Here is a 26,713-nt window from a genome sequence, read left to right as displayed (position 1 = left end):
GGAGTGGAAAGGAAGCAGCCAGGGCTGGAGGAGGGGGAGGGGCAGGGCTACTAAGCCGTGGGCCAAGGAGGCGGGAACCACTCTGTCTTGTTTGCCCCACGCTGCACAGTGCCAGGCACATGGTAGGTGTCTAATTAGTACCTAAAGGACAAAAAGGTGGACCCAACCTGCCCTGTCCCCGCAGAGAGCCTCCTCTGATGTTTTCTTGTTTTTCTCGCAGGCTCCTGGCCCGGACGGCCTCTCGTCCCCGAAGGACCCCTGTGCTCAGGGACCATGGCGCACCCCAGACTCCGGAGCTGCCAAGGCGCTGCCTGGTGATCCGGCCGCGGCGGCGCCAGGGGGGCGCGGGCGGGGACCCCGGGGGGCCGTCCATGCCCCGGGTGCGGCCGCGCCCCCTCCCCCTCCAGCCGGGCGCCTCCAGGGCTGGGCGGCGTTCAGGGCCGCGGGCCTGTCCGGGTGCCCCGTCGGGGGCGGCGCCCCGGCGGCCGCGCTAAGGCCACCATGTGACGCGGCGCCGCTCCGTCCTGCCACCAAGCGGCGACGCCCTGGTACCTCCCGTCCATGCTCCTGGGCCCGGGCCCCTCGCAGGCCAAGCATGAGGCCGCGGCCCGACGGTCGGGGGCTCCGGGTAGGAGCGGCGCTGTCGCCCGCGATGCTGCTGCTGCTGCTGCTGATGCCGCCGCCGCCGCCGGGACCCCTGTGGGCGGCGGGCACGCCTGCGCCCTCGGCGTCCGGGGCTGCGCAGAACGGCGCGCCGGGCGCGGGCCGCGTGAAGCGCGGCTGGGTGTGGAACCAGTTCTTCGTGGTGGAGGAGTACACGGGCACCGAGCCCCTGTACGTGGGCAAGGTAAAGTGGGACCCCGCACCGCTGTCCCGCGCCCGGGACCCCGGAGACGCCCGCTGGTAGACGCAAGGGACCCCAGTTCCCCTCCCCCGCTAAATCCCAGTCCCTGCTGCCTCCTCCCGGCTGCCCCTGGTCAGGAGCAGACAATAGGGTCATCACTCTGCTCCCATTACTACTACGCATCCTTCTCTAGTCCCTCTTCCTTCTGCATCTTAGAGCAAAGAGTACTAGTAGGGAGGGAAACCCAGTCCATCTTGTCGCTAGATGCATCTAGAATGGAGAAACGAGTTTGCACATCTGATCATGTCACACACAAACTGTCCCCACTGTGTTTAAAATTCTTCAGTAGCTTCCCATGCACTTGAGGTCAAATCCAGATTCCCTCCCGCCGCTTGCCAAGACCGGCTCCTCCTCCAGCCTCATCTGCTGCCATGCTCGCTCTGAGTTTCCGACCACACACCCTTCTGATGCCCTTCTGATGGTCCCTCCGATGCTCCCACAGGCTCCTGCCAGCCCCGTCCCCCCTTATCTAGATTGTTTGCCTCCCTCAACTGCTCTCTCCTGCTCCGTTCTACTACTTCTGCTGCTTACTTTATCTCACACTCAGGCCTCTGCTCAAATGCCACTTCCTGAAAGAAGCTGCCCCTGACCACACCAGGCTGGGACAGACCCCTCTGCATGTGGCCGTCCCTCCCTGTTATGTGCCCTCCTAGGTCCTGGTATCTTTCCTTCATAACGCTTAACTATGCGTGTGTTTGTTTGATTATGCAATTAATGCATGTCTTTCCTATTAGATTGTGTGTTTTGCTCACCATAAAATCCCTAGTGCCATTGCTCACAAATTGTTCATTGAATGAATGAAGGAAGGAATGAAAGCTGCTTTCTCAAACTCTCTGAGTAAATGTTGCTTAACGTGGCAGAAGATCTGTGCCCTAAGAGTATAGGAGCTGAGAAGGACTTTTGTTCATCCATTTAATCCCTGAGCCCCTCATGGGTGCGAGGCTGGAGACACCCTGGTACATAAAAAGCTTCACAGGTCAGCACCTGGCACTGAGTAGGCATTTAATAAGTGGTATGTGTTGGCTGGCTTCATGGAAGTGTTTTCTAAATGCCTGAGCTGGGTTTTGATGTATGAGTAGGAGTTTAGGCTGATGGAGAAGAGGGCATAGCCTATCAAAAGACATGGAGGCCTGACGGAACCTGGCTTTTTCAGAGACTTGTCCGCAGTTGAGATGTTGAGGTGGAGGGTGTTTATAGGGTAGGAAAAGCAGCACAGTGCCCAGGGACAGTTCTCTGGCTTCTGCCGAGGCCAGTCAGCTTTCCAGGAAGTTTTGGTCAGCAGAGGTGAGGGGGGACCAACTGTGGAATTTCCTGTGTGCTTAAATGAGTCTGAGAATTGGGAGGCTGACCAGGCTGCTCAGTTCAAGGCTCATGACTCAGGACCCTCGACAAGGAGGAGAGGAAAGTTTGATGTAAACCTTGTGGGTTTGTCTTGCAGGAAACCCAGATTCTCACTGGTCTAGATACAGTCATCCCTGGTCCTTGGCTACTCTCCCCTCCATACATGTGGCTGAAGTTGATCCCCACAACAGAGCAAAGTGAAGATTTGACAGAGCACAGAGAGGTTCATGTCTCTGCTCAAGGTCACCCAGCAAACTAGTGGCAGAGCCTAGGACTCCTGACTCCCAGCCAGGGCGGTGAGATGGTGGGGCTGGTAGAATGGGGTGAGGGGAGGGGGAAGGAGGAACCAGTGCCAGCTGGGCAGTAGCTAATGGTGAGGTAGCTAGGGATGCAGACTTTGGAGCCAGACACGCCTGAGCTCGAGGCCCGGTTCTGCCAACCAACCCATTAACCGTATTGCCTGAAACAAGTTACTTCACCTCTCTGGACCTCAGTCTCTTCGTCTGTAAAAGTGGGGCTAGGGGAGCCCACTTCCGAGGGTTGTTGAAAGGATTACAGAAGAAAACTGAGCACAGAAAGTGTTCGGCCTGTGGCCTGGTTGTTTGTTTATTGTTGTTTTCTCATTATTCCCACGTGAAGCACTTAACCCTTAAACTGCAAGGTAGAAATCGTTCCCTTTTGTGGGCAAGGAACTGGAGGCGCAGAGAGGGCAGGCAGACAGTGGGCAAGTGGCTTAGCCAGGATTGGCACCTGTGTTCTGATTCTCCAAACATCTCCAAGACCTCCAGGCCTGGGAGAGAGATTTTGGTCCAGGAAGCCCCAGAAAGTCAGGGAAGGACTCTGACACATCTCCCTGAATGTCAGCTGTGGTGGTCTCAGGCACCTCAGCCCGCTTGTCTACCCGGAAGCTGGGGCTCTGAGAAGGCTTCCTCAGCCGCTCACCTCCTGAAAAGATGAGAGAAACCAGCCGCTGATTCACCACTTGCAACCTGCATCCACCTAGCCATTATCGTCATGAGTCAAACGCCACCCCTATTGCCTTGAACCACAGTCTGTCGGCGATGGGGGGACCCTAGTAAGTCCCTGCCTTAGAAGATGGGGAAGCTGAGGCTAGAGGCAGAGAATATCATGACAAGGCCAGTTAGCTTTCCAGAGAGTTTGGATTAACAGAGATGGGGTGAGACCAGCACGGTGGTAGAACCAACCCCAAGAGACAAGGCTCTCCTGACACCGGGTCTGGGCCCAGTGCAATTTTTTTTTTAATTTTTATTGGAGTATAGTTGATTCACAATGTTGTACAGCTATACAGCAAAGTGAGTCAGTTATACATATACATATATCCACTCTTTTTTAGATTCTTTTCCCATATAGATCATTACCGATTATTGAGTAGAGTTACCTGTGCTGTACAGTACCGTCCTATATTAAGCATCTTCTATGAGCCAAACACTGTGCCCAGCCCTGGGGGTCTTCTCTTCACAGCAGCCTCTCGCAGCATCCCCACTGCTGTCATGACTACGTTATCTTCCCCCTCCATCATCTTCACCCAGAGCCCCTCCTTGCTTACTCTCAAGGCCACCTACAGAAAAGCACACCATGCAGGAAGGACAGAGAAGTTTCCATCTCTTTGCAAACATGTGCCCAAAGCACCCTTTCTTGTGAAAGATGGTATAGTGTGTGGTTCAGAGAGGCCAACCAGAGCCAGACTGCCAGGGCTCAAATCCCAGCTCTGCTGCTGATTCCCTCTCTGACCTTGGCACATTATTTAACCTCTCTGTGCCTTAGTTTCTTTATCTGCTGAGTGAGGCTATACCTGGCACCTCCTCAAAGAGTTGCGGTGAGGATTCAATGAGTTAGCGTATGTCAGGAACCTGGAGAGCACCTGGTATGTGCTCAGTAAGTATTAGCTTTTATTATGATGGGTCTCACCTGTTATTTCCACCACCTAGAGTATGCATAGATATTATGAACCCCTGCCCCCAATTCCGAAAGCCTTCTGGGCAACCTGATGTCCTAGTTTCTCACCACAAAGTAGGGGGACGTGGTTGCCAGCCCACCCCTCGCTCTAGGAATATGAGCTCAGCCTTTTAAAAAAACCACCTGTCCCCTTTCCAGCCAAGTCCCACATTTGTTCAAGTGGTCGTGTGCATGCATGCACACACACACTCATACCGTGCTCTCTCGCTCTTCAGGGAAAAAGGACTTCTCCACGGTTTCAGTTAATTCACTGCTTCCCGTCCCCCGCCCCAGGGAGCCATAGGGAGCATCTGTCCTTGCCGAATTCCAAAGGTAGCTTAGCAACAGCACCATCAGCTGAGTGAACCCTGGGCACCCAACGGTAACCTATTTTACAACTGCCTCCTCCATCACTCACCGCCAGGCTCCTGTCAGCACCTGCAGGAACCACTGACCCCGGTCGCTGTCACCAGGGCCCCACACCAACCGCTCCCTCTGCTGTCCTGCCCCCCCTACTCCCCACCCCCGGCAGCCTGGCTCACCTCTTCCCCTCACCTTCTCACAACACCCACCCTCAAAGCAACCTACCAACATTTCCATATAATCTGGGTACTTGGACTAATCCCTTTTCCGAACTGTAATTTCCCCCGAGGCTTCTGTCAGCTGGATGTGGATTTTGTAGGATTTTTAATTTCTATTTTTTTTTTAAAGAGAGAATTATGGGGTCAGCACTTATGACCAACTCCTGTGGGCGGTGAGATCTATTTTAGATATACGGCAGGATTAAGGTGAGGAGGAGAGCAGATTTAATTAAGTTGCTAATATTTAAAGAAAATTGATGAACTCCTGGTTTACGAGTAGCACAGACATGAACAAACCCCTCGTTCCAGGGGAGGCTTTTTATTTGATTTGCTTTCCGTTTAAATCCTGGACTCGTTTTATTTGTGTAGCCGCACTGTCCGTTTAATTGTCTTTAATAAGGAAAACGTACCTCTGCTCGCATTTAATTTTGATTTAATTAGGAGGAAGTAATTAATGGCCTCGTAAATCCCATTTTTTCAGCCCCCCAGGATGAGAAGCCATCACTCTGGTGTTTTTCATGTTGTTTATGATCCAGGGCTGGGGCTTAGGGAGGGGGAATTCCCTCAGGGGCCGTCTACACTCGATGCAAAGAACTGAGGATGTGGAGCCAGACAGGCCTCGGGCTGCCTCTTGTTAGCTGTGTGGCTTTAAGTATGATATGGGCCCTCTCTGAGCCTCAGCTTGTCAAACTGTACAGTGGGGAGAGGATAATCTCTGAGTCCCAAGATCATTATGAGCTATCAAGGAGGTAACAGTAGGGGGTCTAGAAGTGTACCCAGTGACTGACCTTCCTAGTCTAGCTCAGGTGCACCTGGGATTTAACAGAGTGACTGGATCCTCCAGAAATCCCAGCAGACAGTTGGAGAATTCTAATGACAGTTGTATATTTCATTATTCATGTATTCAATGTTTGGTGCTGTGGCCTATCCTGGGGACCAGGGAGCAATGAACAGCCATATGCTTGATCCTCAGGGAGCTCACCATCTCACACACACATACACACACACACACACTCACACTCACCTGTCCCACTCCCCCTGTATTTTCTCTGCATGCATTGTCAGGACAGCTAGCGTGTGCCAGGCGTGGGGAGTTCAGACAAAGACAAATCAAAGTTAGTCCCTGCCCCTGAGCCCCATGACAGCTGAGGAGACAGATTGCAACACGAAGGTGTTACAGGGGAGTGTGGAGCAGAGGGGAGTGTGCATGGGACAGGGGTACAGAGCAGCGGGAGGGCAAATGGGAAGGCATCTGGGAGGGCTGCCTGAAGGAGGAAACAAGCTGAGTTTAAAAGACAAGAAGATATTGCATGATGACCCCTGTGTCTCCAGTGGGTCAGGATTTGAGCCTATGGTTCTTGTGTCAGGAGATGGGGGAATGAACTAGATGACCCTCAATCTCTTCTGAGACCAGGTGCCAGGAAAGGAGAGAAAACTCATCTTCACTGAGCACTTACTGTGTGCCAGGAGCTCCCACATATTATCTGATGAATCTTTGGACTCTATGGGGAAGCATTATCCATTTCATTTATAGATGAGAAAACTGAGGCTCAGAGGAGGGTAGTCTCTTGCTCAGGGCCAGGCAACAAGTGGGTGACAAAGCTGACGCTGGCACCCGGCCATTCCTGAATACAAGGCCCATCACCTCTCCTGATCTGTGTCGTGAAGTCCTTTTCCAAATGATAAAATTCATAAAATAGAGGCTCAGATTGAAAAGGCCGCCGATAACCATGGCCTGCGGGTACAGGGTGGTACAGGCCTCTCCCCCAGCCGTGAATGCCCTGTAGCCTACTCCATCTTCCTTTCTCCCGCTTCTTTAGCCAGAGACGTTGTAAGTGGACTGACTAACCAGGTTCCAAAGGCTGCAGAGGGACTAACCTGCGCTTTGGAATCAAACAGAACTAAGCCCATCTCAGTCTGTTCACCTGGAAAATGGGGAGATATTTACATATGCCACAAAGTTAAATTAGATTTCTGCAGAGGCCTGCAATCCGGCACATAGTAGACGCTCGGTAAATAAGAGCACCGTCCTCCAGCCTCATAGCTGAGATTCTTGAGAAATACCCTCCTGGAGTAGAACCACAGGCGCTTCTCCTCCACTCCAGAGCCAGGACCCAGGCAGGTGGGGCGAACAGCCCCAACCCAGCCCAACTCTGCAGCTCTGAGCTCTTAGCTTCTCCACAGGCCAACCAGCCCTGTTCGGACTCTGCAGTCCCCAGAGAGTAGCCACTGCACCCCACTGTGAGCTCTGTGTCGTGCTTCACGGAAGAGTATCAGTGACATCACTACTGGGTTCCACCCCCTCCTCCCCCATCCTCAATGGTAGGTGATCCCTGGCCAGGGTCTGAGATAAAATGTCAAGGGCAGCAGGGACATGATGGAGACAGAAAGGGAAGGAGACAGCCACTTACAGAGTGTGTAGGTCATTACCAACATGCTCACGTTTCATCTTCACCACACCTGTGCGAGGTAGGACTTGATCTGATATCTCAGATGGAAAAACAGACCCAGAGGGGTAAAATTAACAAGCCGTGCAGGTTGATCACAACATTAGTGAGCCGTGGGATCAGGAGATTGGCTTCCTGCACTTAGCTGGGTGACAAAGCAAATGACCTCCCCTCCCTGTGCCTCAGTTTCCTCATCTGAGAAATGGGAATAATAATAATGTTTCATAGGGCGGTGACGAAGACTAATAAGATTACAGGTGTTAAGCATTCCCCCAAATGGTATCTACTCTCCCACACTCTTTGGGAATGTTTACTGATTAAATAAAAGCTCGCAACAGGTCTGATTGGGAAGTGGGTGGAGGCACCCTAAAAGGGGACACGTTTGCCCTCTCCTGTCCCCAGCTCCCCTGGGCAAAGGTGGAGGAAGAGCATAAACAGCAAACAGGAGAGACAGGTCTCCTCATCCCCAGCACTGCCGGTGATTCAGGGCTGATGTCTTGAGATAATTTTATTGGGGGTATTAAACTGAGTTATGAGGTTTTTACAATCCAGCCACTTATGAGAAATCTATTAACAGTAACTGGACAGGAAGAAGGCTTCACAGTGGAGCCCAGGATGGGCATTAATTGGGGCAATCCATAACAGGACAGGGACCCGGAAAGTTTCCACCCAACGCCTCCATTTACTCCCTGCAATTTCTGCTGAGAATCAGCAGACTCGCCAAAAAGAGAGAGATGCCCATTAATCGGCTAATGAAATATGAAAATGTTTATGGGCCATTCAATCTTCCAAATAGCACTTCTATAATCCACCCTTCAGACACAAAGTTCCACCAGCAGAATTTATACTCAGACTCCTCCTGCATGGCGGGGGGTGGGCTTTCATCCCTCTTCATGGTGATTTCATTGGCACCTGTTATCCTGCTGAGTGGGCTGGGGTACATGCTGTCCTGGCCCGAAAGGAGCCTTAGGGATTTTCTTGTTCACGTCCCATCTTTGCGGAAGCTTAGAGAGGAGCAGGGACCTGCCCAAGGTCACCAGCTTCATTGGATGCGTTTTCCTCTGCTCAGAGCTGTCTCAGAGATTTGGACGTTGAAGGATAAGGACTTGGGCGTTTCTATTTGGGAGAACAGTCCCTCTGCTGGTTCCTTGCCCAGGAGATCTCAGTGCAGTGAAAACAGCCTGGGTTCTGGAGCTTAACAGTGCCTGGATTAAATCCTAGTTATATATAGCTAACATTTAGTAATAATATAATAATAACGATAGCTACCATTTATGGGACACTTATTATGTCACAGGCAGGGCTGATTTTCAGCTAGTACAAACTGGTATAGTTGTGCCAGTTGTTAAAGTAGTGAAAAAGCTCCCCACCTGTGGAAAATAGTCTGTTTCCTCTCCCTTGCCTCAGCCTCCTCAGCCTCTCCGACCTCTCTGTGATCCAGCATCCAAGGGGTTCCCATCTGAACCAGCAGGGGCTTTGCTGCAGTACCACTCCATGGGCAGTGCCTCTGCCGGGCTGGCCGTTACATATTGTGTCACCTGGTGCCAGGCAGGTGCTAAGGGCTTTACGTGGACTTTACGCTCAATTAGCCCCTCCAGCACCTCTAGAAGGAGGTGCTATTATGACCCACCTGTTAGAGAGGAGGCAGCTGAGGCCCAGAGAGGTACAGTGACTTGTGCGAGGACTCACAGGGAGGTGATGCTGGAGCCGAGGCTGGACCAGGCTGGACTGCCTCTTCTGCTGCCATGGGCTCCTCCCAGGAGGCCTGAGGATGGAGTGAGAAAGCCCAGGCTGTGGACCAGGCCGGTTCCTCTAGCAGTCTGACCTTGAGCAAATCATCCTATTTCTCTAATCCTCAGTGGGAAAGTGAAAAAAAAAAATCTGCAAAGTGACGATAGCAAAACCTACTCTAGTAGGGATTTTTTAAAATATTTATTTTATTTGTTTTTATTTATTTAATTTTTTAGGCTGTGTCGGGTCTTAGTTGCAGCATGCGGGATCTTTCGTTGCGGCACATGGGCTCTTCGTTGCAGCGCGCGGGCTTCTCTCTAGCTGTGGCACGCGGGTTCCAGAGTACGTGGGCTCTGTAGTTAGCGGCCCGCGGGCTTTCTCATTGAGGCGCGCAAGCTCAGTAGTTGTGGCGCACGGGCTTAACTGCCCCGCGGCATGTGGTAACCTAGTTCCCCCACCAGGGATCCAACCCGCATCCGTCGCATTGGAAGGCGAATTCTTTACCACTGGACCACCAGGGAAGTCCCCTAGTAGGGATTTTTTTTTTTTTTTTTTAAAGAACTCTGAACCAGATAAGTATGTAAATTGCTTAGTACACCGCCTGGCACATAACAGGTGCTCCTCCAATTTGCATCCCCTTTCCCCCTCTGTCCCTTAACTCCCTGTCCCCGGCATGTGCCAAGCCCTGAGGCTGGCTCTCCAGGTACCAGATGAGTAAGAAAATACCTAAGGGGGCTCAGAGACTAGGGATCCTGGACCTATAACTCAGAGTGAGGTCATGGCCAGCAGCTTTTTGTTTTACCAGGATCTTCGGGTGATTTGCATGCACATTGAGATTTGAGAAGCGTGGCTGCAGCAGTCCTACAGGCTGAACGTGATAATGATGACTTGCTGTATTGCAAAGATCTTGGAGGGGAACGGTGGGGTTGGAGGTAGGGGCAGGGAGGGAATCCATAAACGCTTTTGGGAAGAGGCGACGTCTGAACTGAGCCTCGCAGGATGAGTAGACTTTCAGTAGACAGAGAAATAAGGACAGGGCGCTCGAGGAAGCAGCAGAGAGCTGTGGAGGTGGTTCTGATTTCTTTGTAAGGGCGATAGGGAGCCATGGGAGAGTTGCAGGCGGGGGAGGACGTGTTCAGGTCTGCCCCTGAGGCTGGCAGCTCTGGCTGCAGAGGGGAAGGTAGATTGCAGGGGCGGGGCTGGAGCAGGAAAAGCCATGGCGGGCTAGTGAAGCACTCCAGCCCAGACAGTGAGGCCTGGGACCGGGATGACGCGACTTCCCCAGCCTCAGTGTCTTCACTGAAGAATGGGTATGTCAGAGAAGAGATGTGCTTAGGCACAGGCCCCCAGTGGGACTTGGCCAGGGGGAGCGCCAGGAGGAGCCCCCACCCCAGCCTCCACCCTGCCTCCCCAGATCCACTCGGACTCAGACGAGGGTGACGGGGCCATCAAGTACACCATCTCAGGCGAGGGCGCTGGTACCATCTTCCTGATTGATGAGCTGACGGGCGACATCCACGCCATGGAGCGCCTGGACCGGGAACAGAAAACCTTCTACACGCTGCGGGCTCAAGCTCGGGACCGCGCCACCAACCGCCTGCTGGAGCCTGAGTCGGAGTTCATCATCAAGGTGCAGGACATCAACGACAGCGAGCCCCGCTTCCTGCACGGCCCCTACATTGGCAGCGTGGCCGAGCTCTCACCCACAGGTGGGTTGCCCGCTCTGAGGGGCGCGGGGAGCCGGGGAACGGGGGAAGGGGAGCTGCCAGGTTGTGAGAAGGAGCCTGCTGCGGGGAGGGGCAGGGGAGACAGGGTATAGGTGTGAGCCCAGGTGCCCACACGGACTCAGGCACAGTCCCGGGCAGTCGCAGCTGCACTTCTGGACAGAGACACACACGTGATCTCAGGCACATACACGGGCACAGTCCCTATGTGGACATGGACCTACGTGCAGACACAGAGACGTACTTGGACATGCTTATACACCCACACAGAATCGCACAGGCCAAGACCCACTTACAAGCTCGGCTGTCCACGGCCCGGCTCAGGCACGGCCCCATGCGTGGACAGCATCGGGACAGTCACACACACAGGCATGGCTGTCCACCTGGACACGGCCCTTCCCCAGACTTCAACTCACCCAGACACAGCACAGCCCTTGGCTGCAACTCCCACACAAATGCAGGCACAACCGAACATGGGCACACCTACAACCTAAATCAACCAGAGTGGGCATAGCTGAAACAAGACCCCACCACACAACCAGACATGCCCTCACACTAGACACAGCTACACGCAACGTCACCCAGGAAACAGCCCCTCACATAGATGCAGCTTATGCATAGACACCTACCTAGACACAGGCGAAAGCCACAGCCAAACATCTTTACCATCCTGGGGTCGGGCTTCACCAGAGCGTAGCCGCAGACAGGCATGGGCACAGCCAGACGCGACAACCTCCAGACAGCTTCCTCCACGGCCCACAGGAAGCCCCAGTACACCAAGACCCAGCCACCTGGGGACACAGGCTCACAGAGGTGGCCGAGCCCCCGGACACAGATTCAGCCACCCCCTCCCAGGTGTGGCTGCAAACACCAGGGGCACCGCACACACACAGTTGTAATAGAAAAGGCAGGACGCACACCGAAACACGCATCTGCAGGAAGCCTTCAGACCCAGACATCCTCAGAAACACAGCAGCGGGACACTGAAAGGAAAGGTTGGACGAATCTGCCTTCCCCCACCGTAGGGCCCACAGGTAGTGGAACGACCGTCAAGGTCCCACCTAGCCAAGGGCTCCTGGTAGAAGCTGGAGTCGTGGCGTGAGGGGCAAGCCAGTAGCTGCCACCTTCCCCACCGCGTTAGGCTAAGTCACCTGCAAGCCAGACCGGACAGGGAGCAGTGGCCCTAGGTCCTAGAACACGTGCTGTCACTGACATACTGTGGCCAAGGGCTTGGCGCTGCCTCTCACTTGGCCTTCCAGCTCTGCAGCTACATGGCAGAGGCTGGGGGGATTTGGGTTTTGGGGGAAGAGTGCAGTCAGCCCTGGCTTCCCTGGATTGGACCAGATCTGGCAGATTGGTGGGTAGTGAGTGGGCAGCCGGTGACGGAAGAGAAGGGAGTGGACCGGAGAAAATGGTGAGCATGAAGGAATGGTGGGAGAACAGGGAATGGCGAGGGTGTGAACGTGGGTGTGGGCTGGCATTCACACACTCACGGTGCACACGTGCCTGCTGCGCATACGCATCTCACACGTGCACAGGTGTGCCCCTGCACGGCCATAGCCTGTGCATGTGACAGGCTCTGTGTCTGTTGAACGGATTCATTCATTCATTGAACAGATATGCACAGGCACTGGGGACACAGCGAGGAGAAGGTAGACCAGCCTCCCTGCTCTCTCACAGAGCGGACATTCTGGCCGAGGAAGACAGGCAGGAAACACGTTAACATCATGGGTCTGGGAAGATGACACTGAAGCAAAGACTTGAAAGAAGTGACGGCATGGGCCCTAGGGAACAGCATTCCAGGCAGTGGGAACAGTACATGCAAAGGTCCCAAGGTTGAATTCCCTCTGAGGGGAAGCAGAAAAGCGACCAGATCACGCAGCCACGTGGTCATAGTCAGGGTTTTGCCTTTTAGGCTCAGCAAGCTGGGAAGTCAGTGGAGGGGCTTGTTCAGAAGAGTGACATGATGTGACTTAATTTTAACAGGATCCTGTGGCTGTTCCATGAAGATTAGATGGGAAGGTGGGGTAAGGGCAGAAGCAGATTGCCCATTGAGAAGGATATTGCAGTTACCTAGGCAGGAGATGATGGTGGCTTGGAACAAGGTGGTACCAGTAAGGGTATTGAAAAGAGGTCAACTTCTGGATATATTTCAAAAGTAGAGCTGAAAGCATTTGCTAATAGATTGGATGTGGGGCGTGAGAGAAAGAAAATTCAACGATGACTATCGAGATTTTGACCTGGGCAATTATATAGAAGGAATCTCCATTTACTGAGATGGGAGAAACAGCGGGAGGAACAGATTTTGGGGGGATGGAGGGAAATCAGGAGTTTGGTTTCAGACTTGCTAAGTTGGAAGTATTTATTAGAAAGCCAAGGAGAGATCTTGGAAAAGGCAGTTCAGTATACAGGTTCAGCAGCAAGGTCTGAGCTAGAGAGAGAAATTTGGAGGTTGTCCATGGCAGAGACCCAGGGAGCACTTAGAACTCAATTTTGCAAGTGGGGAAACTGAGGCTCAGAGCAGGAGTCCAAGGTCACACAGCAAGTGAGAAGTAGCTTAAAGCCCTGACTTCCCAGGTCCAGCAGCCCTCACTCCTGGACTCAAACTCTGGCCAAAGGAGACATGGCCCTCTCTCTCTTCACCCAAAACTGAACTGCGTGTTTCTGCATGGAAAAGGCTAGAAAGATGACGAGAGAGATAAGGCTGGAGAAGGAAGCTGGAATCATATGCGAAGGACTTGAGGGAAGCACGTAGCCTGGGAAAGGCTTAAGCAAGGAAGTAACATGGGCAAACTTGCATTTTAGAAATTCCCCTCTGCTGTGGGGTGGAGAGTGGATGGGGATGAGGGATCCAGAAGGAGGTGCAGCCCCATATGCGCCATGTTGGCTTGCCCATCACCACTTCAGTCACTTCAACTCCGAGTGGTGGCAGGACTGATGTCAACATCCCCATTGAACAGATGGGAACACCAAGGCTCAGAGAGAGGAGATGTACCCACAGTCACATAGCAAGTCAATGACTGAGCAAGTTGGGCTTGGCTCCCAGGCTGTTGGAGCAGCAAGGTTCCTGTGTCACTCGTGGGGAAAGTGAGACCGAGAAAAGGGCAAGGACTCATTCAAGGTCACCCAGAGAGTGGGAGGCAGCGCCAGCTCCCAGCTTCATGAGCACGGCCCCAAGGAACCCCAGCCCTGCCTCACCTTCCTCTCCTGGTCCACTGACTCTGACATTCTGCTCAGGAAAAAGTGGGGACTTAACTAGGACAAGCCAGGGGAACCCAGGAGGGGGAAAGAGGAAGCAGAAATTAAATTAGTTTGTTTCATTTGAGCAACTTTTTGAAGGGGAGGCAAATCCGACACCGGGGTGCTTACAGAGACTCCAGGCGGCTTTGAAAATCGGTCACAATTACTGAGCCTCCTGATCCGGGCTAGGCGGGGCGGGGCCGACAAGCAGCCCCAGGGTCTGGGCGGCTCCGAGATCAGAAGGAGAAGGGACGCAGCCTGGAGCATGAAAGGCAGCAGCGCTCACCATTTAAACCACTCACAGCTTAAAAGGGAAGGGAGGTGTGCCGGGGGCGTCCAATGAGCCACGCTTCTGAGGAGGGGCACGCCAGCCATGCTGAGCCTAATGCGGTGAGGCGGGTCCTGCATCTGACCGCCAGGAGGCCCTGCTCCCCGCGTGACCTTGGGAAAGTCCCTGCCCCTCTCTGGGCCCCAAATTCCCTTTTGAGCACGGAGGGGGCTCATTCATGCCTAGATGTTTACTGAGTGCCTACTCTGTGCCAGGCACTGTTCCAGGCATTGGGGATTCTTAGAAAGCCTACATCTAGAGCAAGGAGAGAGATAGGAAAGAAATAAACAAGTCAACATATAAATGCACCCTGTGGTGTAAGTGCTGTGAAGAATAAGGGGATTGGGAGTTATACTGGGGGAGTGCTCTTTTAGAGGGGTCAGGGACACTTTTTTATAAGAGAACACTTGAACAAAGATCTGAAGAAACCAAGGGAATGGACAAAGGAGCTATGTGAAACAGTGGTTTTCACAGTTTATTGTGCATCCAGGTTACTTGGAGGACTTGTTAAAACACAGATGGCTCCCTTCTCCTCCCCAGGGTTTCTGATTCAGTAGGTCTAGGCTATTAGAAATGTTTGCTTTTTTTTTTTTTTTTTTTTTTTTGCGGTACGTGGGCCTCTCACTCTTGTGGCCTCTCCTGTTGCGGAGCACAGGCTCTGGACGCGCAGGCTCAGCGGCCATGGCTCACGGGCCCAGCCGCTCCGCGGCATGTGGGATCTTCCCGGACCAGGGCAGGAACCCGCATCCCCTGCATCGGCAGGCGGACTCTCAACCACTGCGCCACCAGGGAAGCCCTAGAAATGTTTGCATTTTTAACAAAGATGCTGTCAAAGGTGATGCTGATGCTACTGGTTCAGGGACCACACTTGGAGAACCACTAAGCTAGAGGAAGAATGTTCCAGGCGGAGGGAACAGCGAGTGCAAAGGCCCTGAGGAATAATGTTTAGTCATGTTTGAGGAATAGCAAGGAAGTCAGTGTGGCTGAAGAGAAGAGTAAATGAGGGGGAGAGGATCCAAGGAGGTCAGAAGAGGTACCGGAAGCTGGACCACATAGGACTTCATAGCCATTGAAAGCCTTGGTTGTACTGTGAGTGAGATAGGGAGCAGAGGAGTTATACGATCCAACGTAGATTTTTAAAAGATGATTTGCTGGCCGCCATGTTGAAAATAGACTGTAGGGGTCAAGGATAGAAGAGGGAGATCAACGAGGAGACAGCTGCAGTCTTGGGGGCAAGAGGTGATGGTGACTTGGATCCTGGGTGTATGCTGAAGGTAGAACCGACAGGGTTTGTGAGGGATTGGATGTGGGAAGTGAGAGAGAGAGAGAGAGAAGACAAGGATGATGCTGAAGGTTTTGACCTGAGCAACTAGGTGGATGGAGCTGCTATTGCTGAGATGGGGAATGATCCAGGAAGAGCAAGTTTGCAGCACAAAATTAAGAATTCATTATTGGACACGTTAAGATTGAGATGTCTACTGGAAATCCACGTGGAGTTCTCAAGGGGACAGTTGGATCTCTGAGTCTGGAGGTCAGGAGCAAGTTCAGGGCTGGAGTTACAACTCTGGAAGTCATCAGCAGAGAGAGAGAATTTAAAGTTTGAGACTGGGTGAAATCAACAAGGGAGTGAGTTTTGGTAGAGAAGAGTTAGACTAGATAATCTCTTGATGTTGGGGGGCTAGACCCCTTCCCTAGGCTGTCACAACCCGACCAGTGGACCACAAGAGAATTTCACAGAGCTCCTGTGCCCGGTTCAACTCCACCTACTTATTAATGCCAACTATGTATAAGACAAAATACTTGGCACTGTTGAGGATACGAAAATGAGAAGTTCAATCCAGCACACATCTGTTAGCCGCTGCTTTATTCTGGGCACTGCAGGGGATATAAAGATAAGTAATTGAATTAAATCCACAAATGTTTATTAGCACCCATTATATTACAAGGCCTCCAGTGTACTTGGCTCTGGAGGGGTTGCAAAGATGAGTCACCCAACTAAGCAAACACTTATTAGCACCTACTTTATATATATATATATAGCCCCAAGGGGATAGAAAAATAAGCCGTTGGTTTAATTCAGTAAATACATAATAGTTCCTACTGTGTACATGTCACTTTCTTTTTCTTTTTTTTCCTGTACGTGTCACTGCTAGGTATGTGGGGATACAAAGATAAGCAAGATACTGCCACTGACCTCAAAGGGGTAGCAGATCAGTTTCATCTGTGGTGCCAACTCTGATCGACTGGTAGTGACTGTAGGGCTGTGTTGAGGAGTCTGAGGTCTCATTTGGGCTCAGCAGAAAAGAATGCCACAGTCGATTAGTGATGTCTGCTGGGAGCAAAGGAAGGAGAATGTGGTGAAGGAGAACGTGTATGTGGTGGTACATATACCATAGGATGGGCATTACTGGACCATGGGATTGGGGCTCAACAGACTGTCGAAACGGGCAGGGGCCCTGCCACAGCTGCTTTCCCATGGATTCCAATCCCTTCTGTGAGCAGCATCTTTAATAGATGGAAAAAAGACTTTCGTAGGACAGTCTGCACTTCTTGGGACATTCACTAAATAATAGCTATCGGCCAACACTGCTTTCACAAAGCTATTTCCGTTTATTCTCACAGTCCTGGGGAATAAGCAGGGCAGGTATTTCTATCCTCATTTTACCAATGAGGAGAAAAATGCAGAGAGAGCTAAAGTAACTTGCCTGAGGTTCCATACTAAGAGCTGGAGCCGGAACCAGACCCAGAACCTGGAATCAGAACCTAAACTGCTTGGCTCTGTGTACATGGGAAACAGTCACAACCATCTCTTTAGTGTGCACAGCACTTTACAGCTTGCAAAACACCTTCACATCCCTAATCTCATTTCATCCTCCCAGGAACTCTCTTGGGTTAAGTGTTGATACCCCCATTTTACAGATGAGGAAACTGAGACTCAAGAGAGGAGGGGAAATAAAATCGGGAGGGCACACTATCTGATTCCCAGGTCCCATGCTTGGGAGGATGGCGGCAGAGAGGAAAGGAGGAGGGCAGGAGGCAGTGTTCTCCCCAGGGATCTCATTCGGGGAGGGCAGTGGCTGGCTGGGAGCCTCCAATTGTCCCATCTGCAGCTGGAGAGAGTGTGGCTCGACAGCCCTCAGGCCCAAGCCAGGAATCAGTCGCTGGCCTCTGCAGAGACAACTTCTAAAGATGTTTTTAATTAAAGTCCAGGAAGATCTATATGTGCAATATCTCCTTGCCTAGCAACGGCACTGGCTCTCACCACCCAGGATGGGGAGAAGTGGGACAGGAGGTTTCTGGTGGAGAGAGGTGTCAGAGAAGAACAGAGGCCCTGGCCCTCAGGAGTCGGCCCCATAGCTTTCATTGTCTTTTCCATCAACAAATCACTCAGCGAACACGAGCACCCTCGCTATGCTAGGCCCTGTGCCCGCGTGGCAGTGGGTACAAAGGTGACAAAGCTACCGTCCTGCCCTCAAGGGCCTAGCCCATAGTAGGTGCTCCGTAGATGTTGGGTGACTGAATGGAACTGAATTATAAGCCAAAACTGTTTGCTTTCTGCAACTGGCAGAGGGACGCTACTGCAGAAACTTAGAATGTTGCTGTCCCAAACAAACAAGGTGACCGGACTACTCCACAGAGGGTCCCGTTTAAATGTGGAGAGGATAGAAGAGCCTATGGGACTCAGTTAGGGATAGTAGGGGAGTCCCTTCTCTCAGGGGGACAGATGAGATCCACACACACTCAAGTGTTGCCTGCCTGGGTGAGTCCGTGGCTACCTCTTTCTGTCCCACTCTCTCTCTCTCTTTGTCTCTCTCTATATCTCTGCCTCTCGTACCCTCATCTCTCTGTCTCTATCCTAATTTCTCCCTATGTGTCTGGGTGCCTCTGTTTTTCTCACTTTCTCTCTGTCCATCTCTCTGCATCTCTGTCTCTCTGTCCCTTGTTTCTCTGTCTCTGACCCATTTTCTTGCTCCATCTCTCTATGCCTCCTTCTCTGTCACTTGTCTGTGGACCTGCCTCCTCCCCCTCTATCCTCCGACCTCCCCTTCCCACGCAGCCACTTTCCTGAATCCCCTGTGTATCATTCATCTACATTAGGCTGCCTTGGGTGGGCAGCCGGAAGTGCGGTTGAGGCCAGTCCAGTAAGCTGGCATTGTAAGTGATGAGCAAAGAGGGAGTTGGGAGGGGCATGGTGAGGGGGGGAGTTTGAGAAGGGGCTTGTTTCCTGTGTAATCTGAATGTTCCCAGGGACTTGACAAGTGGTTTTTAATTTTTAATAGAAAGCATTCCATACAGTTCCGGCAGCAGCAGGGGGTGGGACTCATGTTTCATAAATGTTTGAGAAGGTAATGGGAGCCAAGGGTTTCCCCAGGCCCAGCAGGGAGGCAAGGGGAGGTAGGGAAGAGGCAGGATGATAATAATTACAAACATCTTCATAATCATGACACTTGGTCACCTTAGTTGAGGACTCTGTTCTTTTCCAGAGCGTTTCATCTCCTTCGTCTTATTAAGGGGTATCCCTCACCCAGGAGACAGGAAGGGTAAAGTGTTGTTTCCATTTTACGGAAGGGGAACTGAGGGTGAGTCAGGCCGAGTAGTTTTCCCACCGCCACACAGAGAGCCAAGGAGAGGGCTGGAATGAGAATTTGTCTTCGGTCCCTGACATCCACTCCACATGACATCACCTTCTCCCTGAGCAGCTGGAGGTCCTGGGGCCCAATTTTGGGCTTCCGTTGGATTTCACAGACAGCAAGGGTTAAAGGGACAAGAAGGGAAAGAATTCTGGCCTGGGAGCCAGAGCATGGATTCCAGTTCTTGCCCCGTGAAAAACCATGTCAGAAAACAGATAAACTAGAAATGAGGAGTGGGCAAGCCCCCTCCTTCCTGATACTGGTACCCACGGGTCTCCTGCGCAGGGCCAAGGACACAGACCTAGAGATCTTCTGACCACACAGAGAGAGGAGAAAGGAATAAACTCTTATTGAGCACCTACTACATGCCTGGCTTCACCAGGCACTTAAATCCATCATCTCTAATTCCCATAGCACCTCTGAGAGGCAGAGTGGGCCCCTCTAAAGTACCAGTGAGGAAACAGGTCAAACAGCGGGAAAGACTTGATTGAGGGCACAGAGTGAGGGAGTGGTGGGATTTGAACCCAGGACTCTCTGATGCCAAAGTCCACCCAGTCTCCATGAAGTTGTGAGGGGCATCTCTTTGTAGGAGTGTCCAACTTCTCACGCTGATTTGGTGGCTTGTGTCATCCTTGCTGCTTCCTTCTGGGCGCCGGTCTCAGTACAGGCACAGTGAGTCCAGGAGGGTGACATGCTGGCTACAGTGTTGTGGGTTTGAATCTTTTCCTGCCACTTACTAATAACCTAATCTTGGGAAAGTCATTGAGCCTCTCTGTGACTCAGTTTGCTCATCAGTTCAATCAAAGGCTGGGGCATCAGTTCTCAGTCTGGAACGCACTTTAGAATCACTGCAGGAGCTTTTAAAATCCCCTTGCCTGTGCTCCACCCCGAGAGAGCTCTATTAAATTGGTCTGGGATGGGGGCTCAGCATCAGTTTTACTTTAAAGCTCCTAAGAGATTCTAATGTGCAGCCAGGTTGAGAACCACTGGTTTCTGTGCTCTCCAAGGACCAGCCTTTTCATAGCCAACATTCCACACGGAGCCCTGGGCTCTGAGATGCTGTTTACCCGAGAATCCTTTGGGCAACCCTTCCTATGCCAGCCTGGAATTAGGCCCTTGATCCCGCGTAGCAGGACTGGGTGGCAGCACCATGGACAGCAAATGGCTCATTCTAGCCAATCCCATCCCTGCTTCTGGAAGTCTGGGCTTGAACCAGCTGCCAGAGAGCGAGAATCCAGAGCCCAGTTCCTTGCTGTTCCTCTGCTCTTCCCTCGCTCTCCTTTCTTTGACTCTTCTCTCATTTGCCTATCTACTTCTCCTACTGATCCCCTCTCCTACAGCCTTATAAGGCAAGGTACATGTGTGTTTTGACATCAGATCGACCTGGGTTTGAATCCTGCCTCTCCTATTTCCTTGCCGGATGAATTTAGCCAGGGGCTGTCCTTGCTGCTGAACAAGGAAATCTATTTGAGTTCTCACAGCGATCCTGAGAGCTTGGTAGTAATATTACCCCCGTGTCACAAATGATGAAATTGAGGCAAAAGGGGTTCATTACTAAACATCACTCAGCCTCCGTTTCCTCGTCTGCAAAGTGGAAATCTTAATAGAGCTTACTTCAAGGCTCTATTGTATGAATTCCATGAGATACTATACATAAAGGGCTTATTATAGCATGTATCACGAAGTTATTTAATAAACCTAATCGATCATTATCATTGAATAAGGGTATATAATAATGGGTTTCATTATTAGTTTACATTGTCACCCTTCACTGTGTGTAGCAGTTTCCTCATCTGTAAAATGGAATTGATGCAGGATTGCTCTGGAGTCGGCTCGTATCAGCTCATGAGAGCCAAGTATTGATTTTCAGGAGTTTTATGAACCACTTGATACCACATTCATAGCTTGAAATTGGCCGTGGTGAGAGTATTTACACCGTAGAAATCAGCAAACACTACAAAGCAGGGAATTCCTCCCTACCCCTCCATCCCCCAGAGCCAATGGTTAAGCACGTGCCAGCATGGCCCCTGCATCTACATCAGAGACTTGGTGTGAGGACTGAAGGAGAGAATGGCCGTGATGGCGCATTGCAAAATGCAAACCGCTGAACTTAGGGGCACGGCACGAGGTGGTCCTACAGCGGCCACAAGCCTGGCCCCCTTTTGCCTGCGGATTCTGGGGAGCTTCTGACTTGTGAAGAAGGTGGGAGGGCGTGTGGGGCCTTGGGGAATCAGTGGGGAATCACTGACCCTTTGCCATCCCCACGTGTCAGCATTAACTGTAATGGCTGCAATAAAGAATCCCAGATCGGGGAAATGATTCCATAAGCCCCGCGGGAGTCCCAGGGATGCGGCCAGGGATAGAGAGAGAGAGCTCATCCTTGTCCCTGGGGAGTCACTCAGCCTGGCACTGTGCCTTGCCCAGGGGGAGAGGGGAACATGCAGAGGAGAGTGACAGGGAGACCCTCTCTCATAACTGTTACAGCAGCTACTAGTTATTGAGCACCCACCGTGAGCCCGATGCTTTATGTATCGTCTCTCATTTCAGTTTGCCTGTGAGGGAGGCTTGACTGTGCTGTTGTATACAGGCATGCAGCGTCTGCTGAGCGGACAGCAACCTGCGTTTATCGAGTTCTTAGTGTGGGATGGGCACTGTCCTTGGTGCTGCATACAGAAACCTATTTGAATTCTGAAACCAATCCCAGGAGTTTGGTGGTACTCTCACCCTCCTTTCACAAATGAGGAAATTGAGGCAAAAATGGGGTTCATGACAGGCCCAAGGCCAAACTTCTAATAAGCGGCAGAGTCACTGATTGTGATTCAGTATACCAGGCCACCATCCAGAGTCACTGTGTGTGTGTGTGCTGACTCTGGCTCCCAGAGGACTTTGGCCTTAGAGAGTCCTGGGTTCAAATCCCACCACTTCCTCAGTCTGTGCCCTCAGTCGGGTCTTTTCCCCTGTTTGACCTCTTTCCTCACCTGTAATTTAGAGGGGCGCACTCTGCCTCTCAGAGATGCTGTGAGAATTAGAGGTGATGGATTTAAGTGGCTGGTGAGGCTAAGCATGTAGTGAGTGCTCAATAGGGTTTATTTCTTTCTCCTCTCTCTGTTTAAGAGGAGGCGCCTAGGATCATGCCCTTGCCCTGCATAGGAGACCCCTGAGTACCAAGCGTCAGGAAGGAGGGGGCTTGCCCAAGCCTCTTCCCCAGCTTCTGCAGGCAACTCTGACATGGTTAATAGGGGGCCGGAGCCTCCAAAGAGAGAGGCGCAATGCAGGGCCGGTTTAGGAGGCTGGGGCGGGGGGGACACGGAAAGGGACATGAGAAATGCAAAAGAGTGAAAAATAAATACGTGTGTCTGTCTGGAGTGATCGAGGGCTGGAGGCGGGAGAGGTGGGTGGCCGGCTGGGCTTAGCAGAATTGCTGCAGTAGCACTTGCAGAGCCTCACTCATTAGCCAGGCAGTGGACTGGCGTCACCCCCCAGCGTGCCGCCCCGCTGGCCCAGAGAGCCCAACCCCCCAGGAGGGCCCTACCCAGAACCTCAGGAGGCCTGGGCCCCGTCCCCTCACCATCAGGGCACCCAGAAGAGGGCATCTCCTTGAGGTGAGGTCTGAGTCTCATCCCCCTTGGATCCTATCCTGAGCCCCCAAGACTCCCTCTTGGGTCTTGCATCTCACACCCTCCTATCTGGAAAGGTTTGGATGGACCACACAGCTTTGCCCATCCTTCCATTCACCCCCTCCCCCACCCCTTCCATCACCCCCACCCTGTCCAGCCTCACATCCCAAGCCCTGCTTTTGTCAAATTGAACATGATGTCAAATTAGAGCCATCTCTGGGACAGGCCGAGAGGAGCTCCCAGTTTAATGAGGCAGCGTCGAAAATCAATAACTTAATTGCCGCTGTTTGATGGACTTTTATCCAATTTATACTCTCCCCAGCAGTCTACGTGCAGAGCATGAGGAGAAGTGTGTGTGTCGGGGGCGGGAACTGTCTGGGCACCCGGGAGGAGGGGCGAGGAGGGCACCAGGACCCACAGCCAGCTACTTCCAAAGGGAAAGCTGGCCGCTGCTCTTCTGCCTGGGGCCCAAGAGACACTGGCCCCTGAGCCCCAATGAACTTGGTTGTCCTTCTGGGATGCCCACACATCCCCATGGCGGGATGGCGGGGGTGGGGGGATTAGGATGTGGGAGGAAGGAGGCAGAATTCCCTTGAGAAATCAGGAGGGGCTGGGATGGGTAGAAGGACCCCTGCTTTGGGAGTAAAGTGCCTGGTTTCCAGTGTTAGCTCTAACTCTGTGATGACCTTAATTGGTGAAAATAACCATTTCCACCACCCACTGAGATACTGCTCTGAGTTCTGCACTGGGAGATTAAAATGTGTTCCCTCATGAACCAAGGACTAGGACTGTCCCCATTTTGCTGGTGAGGAAACTGAGATGCAGAGAGGCTGCCTTCCCTTGCCAGAGTTTTACAGCTGGGAACCACCGAAGGGAGATTTGAATCCAGATCTGACTCCATGGTCATGCTTGTGCCACTGGGAAGGCCCCAGGTCTGGAAGCGGGTTGGGGCTTCATGTGGGGATGAGGACTGTGAGGGGATTGGCTTCAGTGACCTCCGGCCTAGGTCTCCTTTCCCGGTTTCTCTGGGAGTGGGGAGCCATAGGGAGGACGAGCACAGCGGCCCCAGCTGACCCTTGTCTCGCTTGGTCCCCCGGGCCCAGGCACGTCGGTGATGCAGGTGATGGCCTCGGATGCGGATGACCCCACGTACGGCAGCAGCGCTCGACTGGTGTACAGCGTGCTGGATGGCGAGCGCCACTTCACCGTGGACCCCAAGACCGGTGAGGGGCGGGGCCAGGCCAAAGGGGCGGAGCCGGGGCGAAACCAGAGGCGTGGCGAAAGGGGCGGTGCCGGAAGGGGGCGGGCGGAAGTCTCTCAGCGTTCCAGCCAACAGTGCTGAGGTGAGGACAGAGGATACCGAGGCATCTTTCTGGCTCCAGGAGACCGCGGAGAGGGAGGGCGACCAGGCAGGAAGAGAGAATGACCGAGGAGCAGAAAAAAAATAGAGTGGGGGGCGCCTGCAAGACTGGTGAGGAAACCAAAAGGCAGGAGGCTGTCACTATGGGCCCCCTGAAAGGACTTCGGAGGTCTGAACTCAGTGGCCCCTCTTGCCGTTGGAGCTAAACTGAGGCAGGCGTGTCCGCAGCCCAGACGGGGTCGGTCATGGTCATAAGTGTCGCTGGGGGCCGGGGGAAGGGGGGACGGCCGTCGGCCGGTGAAAGGCACCTTTTCGGCAGTTGTGAAAGCTGTTCAGGTGCCAGTTGTTAAGGATCTGATGGGAAGACCGAGGCCGAGACGGTTAGGAAAGGATGGCTTCTTGACTTCCTTGCCCTCCCCGCCATCACCAAGCAATGGTGCAGCACTCCCACGCACCGTCCCCCACGTCACTCACTCTGGGGCTAGAACCTGAGTACATCTCTGAGGGGCCTCGTGAGAGTGGCAGGGAGAACAGAGGCAGGAGGCTGAGGCTCAGAGAAATGAAGTGGTTCACTCAAGGTCCCACAGCTGGGAGCGGCTGCCGGTGGCAAGGGCAGTGCTCTCACTGTCCCAGGGACTGGAGAAGGCAGGGGATGGGACATCAGACACCACACGATGTTCATCAAATGCCTTCCTGGGGCTCACAGTTCAGTGGGGGCAGGGGGACAGGCATCCGTGTGGGCAATCAGGAGGCAAGTTTCTTGGAGGCGGGAGCTGCAATCTCCAAAGGATAAGAAAGTGTTGGCCAGACCGAGATTCAGAGAAGGGCATTCCAGGCAGAGGGCATGGTGTACGCAAAACTGGGAGGAGGAGAACAGCCTGAGGCATGAGGGGAATTTTAAGCAACTCAGGACTGGAGAAGAGGCTTGTTGAGGGGTAATGTAGAGAGGCTGGCAGGGGCCTGACTGCCCCGTGTAAGGCGGGCTGAAGCACTTGGATTTTATTCTAAGCGTGGTGGGGTGGGAGGGTGTTTGATGCATTTGGGTTTGGGGTTTTTGTGTGTGTTTGTTTTGTTTAGGCGGAGAGGTTGAGGATTCCAGTCTATAATTGCATTCTCTTACACATAGTATCCGCATTATTTTTTTCTCCTTGTGAAACTAATACGTTTTAGAAAACATTCAAACATTAAAGAAACGTTTTTTAAAAGAGACAAAGGAAGGAAGGAAGAAAGGGCTTCCCACCCTCATCCCCAGTAATTGCAACCCCAAAGGTAGCCACTTGGTATATATATCCTATGAGACCTTGAACTCATTCACTTGAAAAGTATTGAGGTTTTTTTTAAAAAAAAAAATAGATAATACATTTCAAGGTTCAAAATTCAAAAAGTCCAAATTTGTATTTAGTGGAAATTCTTCACCCCCTCTAGTCCCCCAGCCACCCAGTCTGTATCCCCAAGGCAACCAATGTAATTTTCTTGTGTATCTTTCCAGAGCTATTCTATGCATGTACAAGAAAATAGGTACATGTATATGGTTTTTTTTTTTACACAAATGGTAGCTATAAACACACACTATACACATTGCTTACCTTTTTCGCTTAAAAATACATCTTGCAGATTATTCCATATCGGTACATAAAGAGCTTCATCATTCTTTTATTTAACAGCTGTTGTGGATACACTAAAATTTATTTCGCCAGTCCCCTATTGATGGACACTTACGCTGTTTCCAATCTTTTTCTACGACGAACAGTGTTACAGTGCATAACCTCATACATAGATCATTTTGTGCTTGTGTGAATGTATCTGCAGGATAATTTTCAGGAAGTGGAAAAGCTGGGTCAAAGAGCATAGTGCGTTTGGAGTCTGGATAGATGATGAGGAAATGTACCAGATTACACTCCTGAAGACCCGATTACGAGAGAGCCTGTTTCCCTTCCCCCTCACCAACACTGTGGATTCATTGATGACTTTTAAGCAGGGAAGTGACATGCTCAGGTTTTCATTTTAACAAGATCCCTCGGGCTGCCACTGTATAGCATGGCTCAGAGGCAGGAACTGAATTCAGGGAGACCCAGGAGCCTGGAGTGCCCAGCAGAGATCCCCGAAAGACAAAAGCCAAAGCCTGCGCCCTTTCTCAGCACCCACCCAGACTCCTTAACCTGCTGCATCTAGTTAGGGAGCCAGAGATGATACGGGATTGGTAGAGAGGGTTAGTTGAGATACTGAGGAGGGAGAGTGAGGGATGACAGTGAGATTCTGCAAAGGGCAAACCTTGGAGGCCCGGATGCATGTACGGGACTATATTCAGGGAGGAGTCTGGGGGTTCCTAACTTTGGAACCTAGGATGGGAAGGGGCACCACCTACAGAAACAGAAGGAGGAACGTGGATTAAGAAAACTGTCTAGGGACAGAGGAATTACTGAATGTGTTCCAGGATCTGATATAGAGCTAATTAATTCAATTTTAACTATATTGGCTTTAAGATGAGAGAAGAGGAGGAAAGAAACATCTAGGATGGGCCGTCTGAAATATGGGCCTAAAGCTCCAAGAATGGTTGAGGCTCTTTAAGCTTTGGTTTCCCCATGTACACAACAGAGGTAATAATACTCATGTCATATGATTGTCGTGAGGATCCAGTGGGAGAGTTCATTCATTCATTCAGCAGCTCTTTATTGAGTCCTGTACATGCCCAGCTCTGCTCTAGGCTCTAGGAAGGCAGCAGCAGGGAAACCCAACACCCTACCCTCATGGAGCTTTTATTTAAGTAGGAAATACAGAAAATAAGCACATAAACATACAACATAATGTGGAGTAGCAAGGAGTGCTAGGAAAACACATAAACAGGGTAAGAGA

The 26,713-nt window shown here is 52.0% G+C and overlaps 1 protein-coding gene across 1 annotated transcript in view; it reads left to right on the top strand.

Moving 5' to 3' along the window:
• Positions 1-595: 595 nt before the first annotated feature.
• Positions 596-26,713, top strand: part of CDH22 (cadherin 22) — a gene marked incomplete at both ends in the record, with an annotated part of 70,484 nt that continues 44,366 nt past the window's right edge. The window contains 3 exons of the mRNA XM_082857299.1: positions 596-847; positions 10,375-10,669; positions 23,604-23,723. Coding sequence (XP_082713425.1) covers positions 596-847; positions 10,375-10,669; positions 23,604-23,723 — 667 coding nt within the window. The remainder of the gene's footprint in view (positions 848-10,374; positions 10,670-23,603; positions 23,724-26,713) is intronic.

The sequence above is a fragment of the Leucopleurus acutus genome, assembly GCF_964270905.1.
Source record: "Leucopleurus acutus genome assembly, chromosome: 16".
Classification (NCBI taxonomy): Eukaryota; Metazoa; Chordata; class Mammalia; order Artiodactyla; family Delphinidae; genus Leucopleurus; species Leucopleurus acutus.
This window is presented reverse-complemented; position numbering and strand designations above follow the sequence as displayed.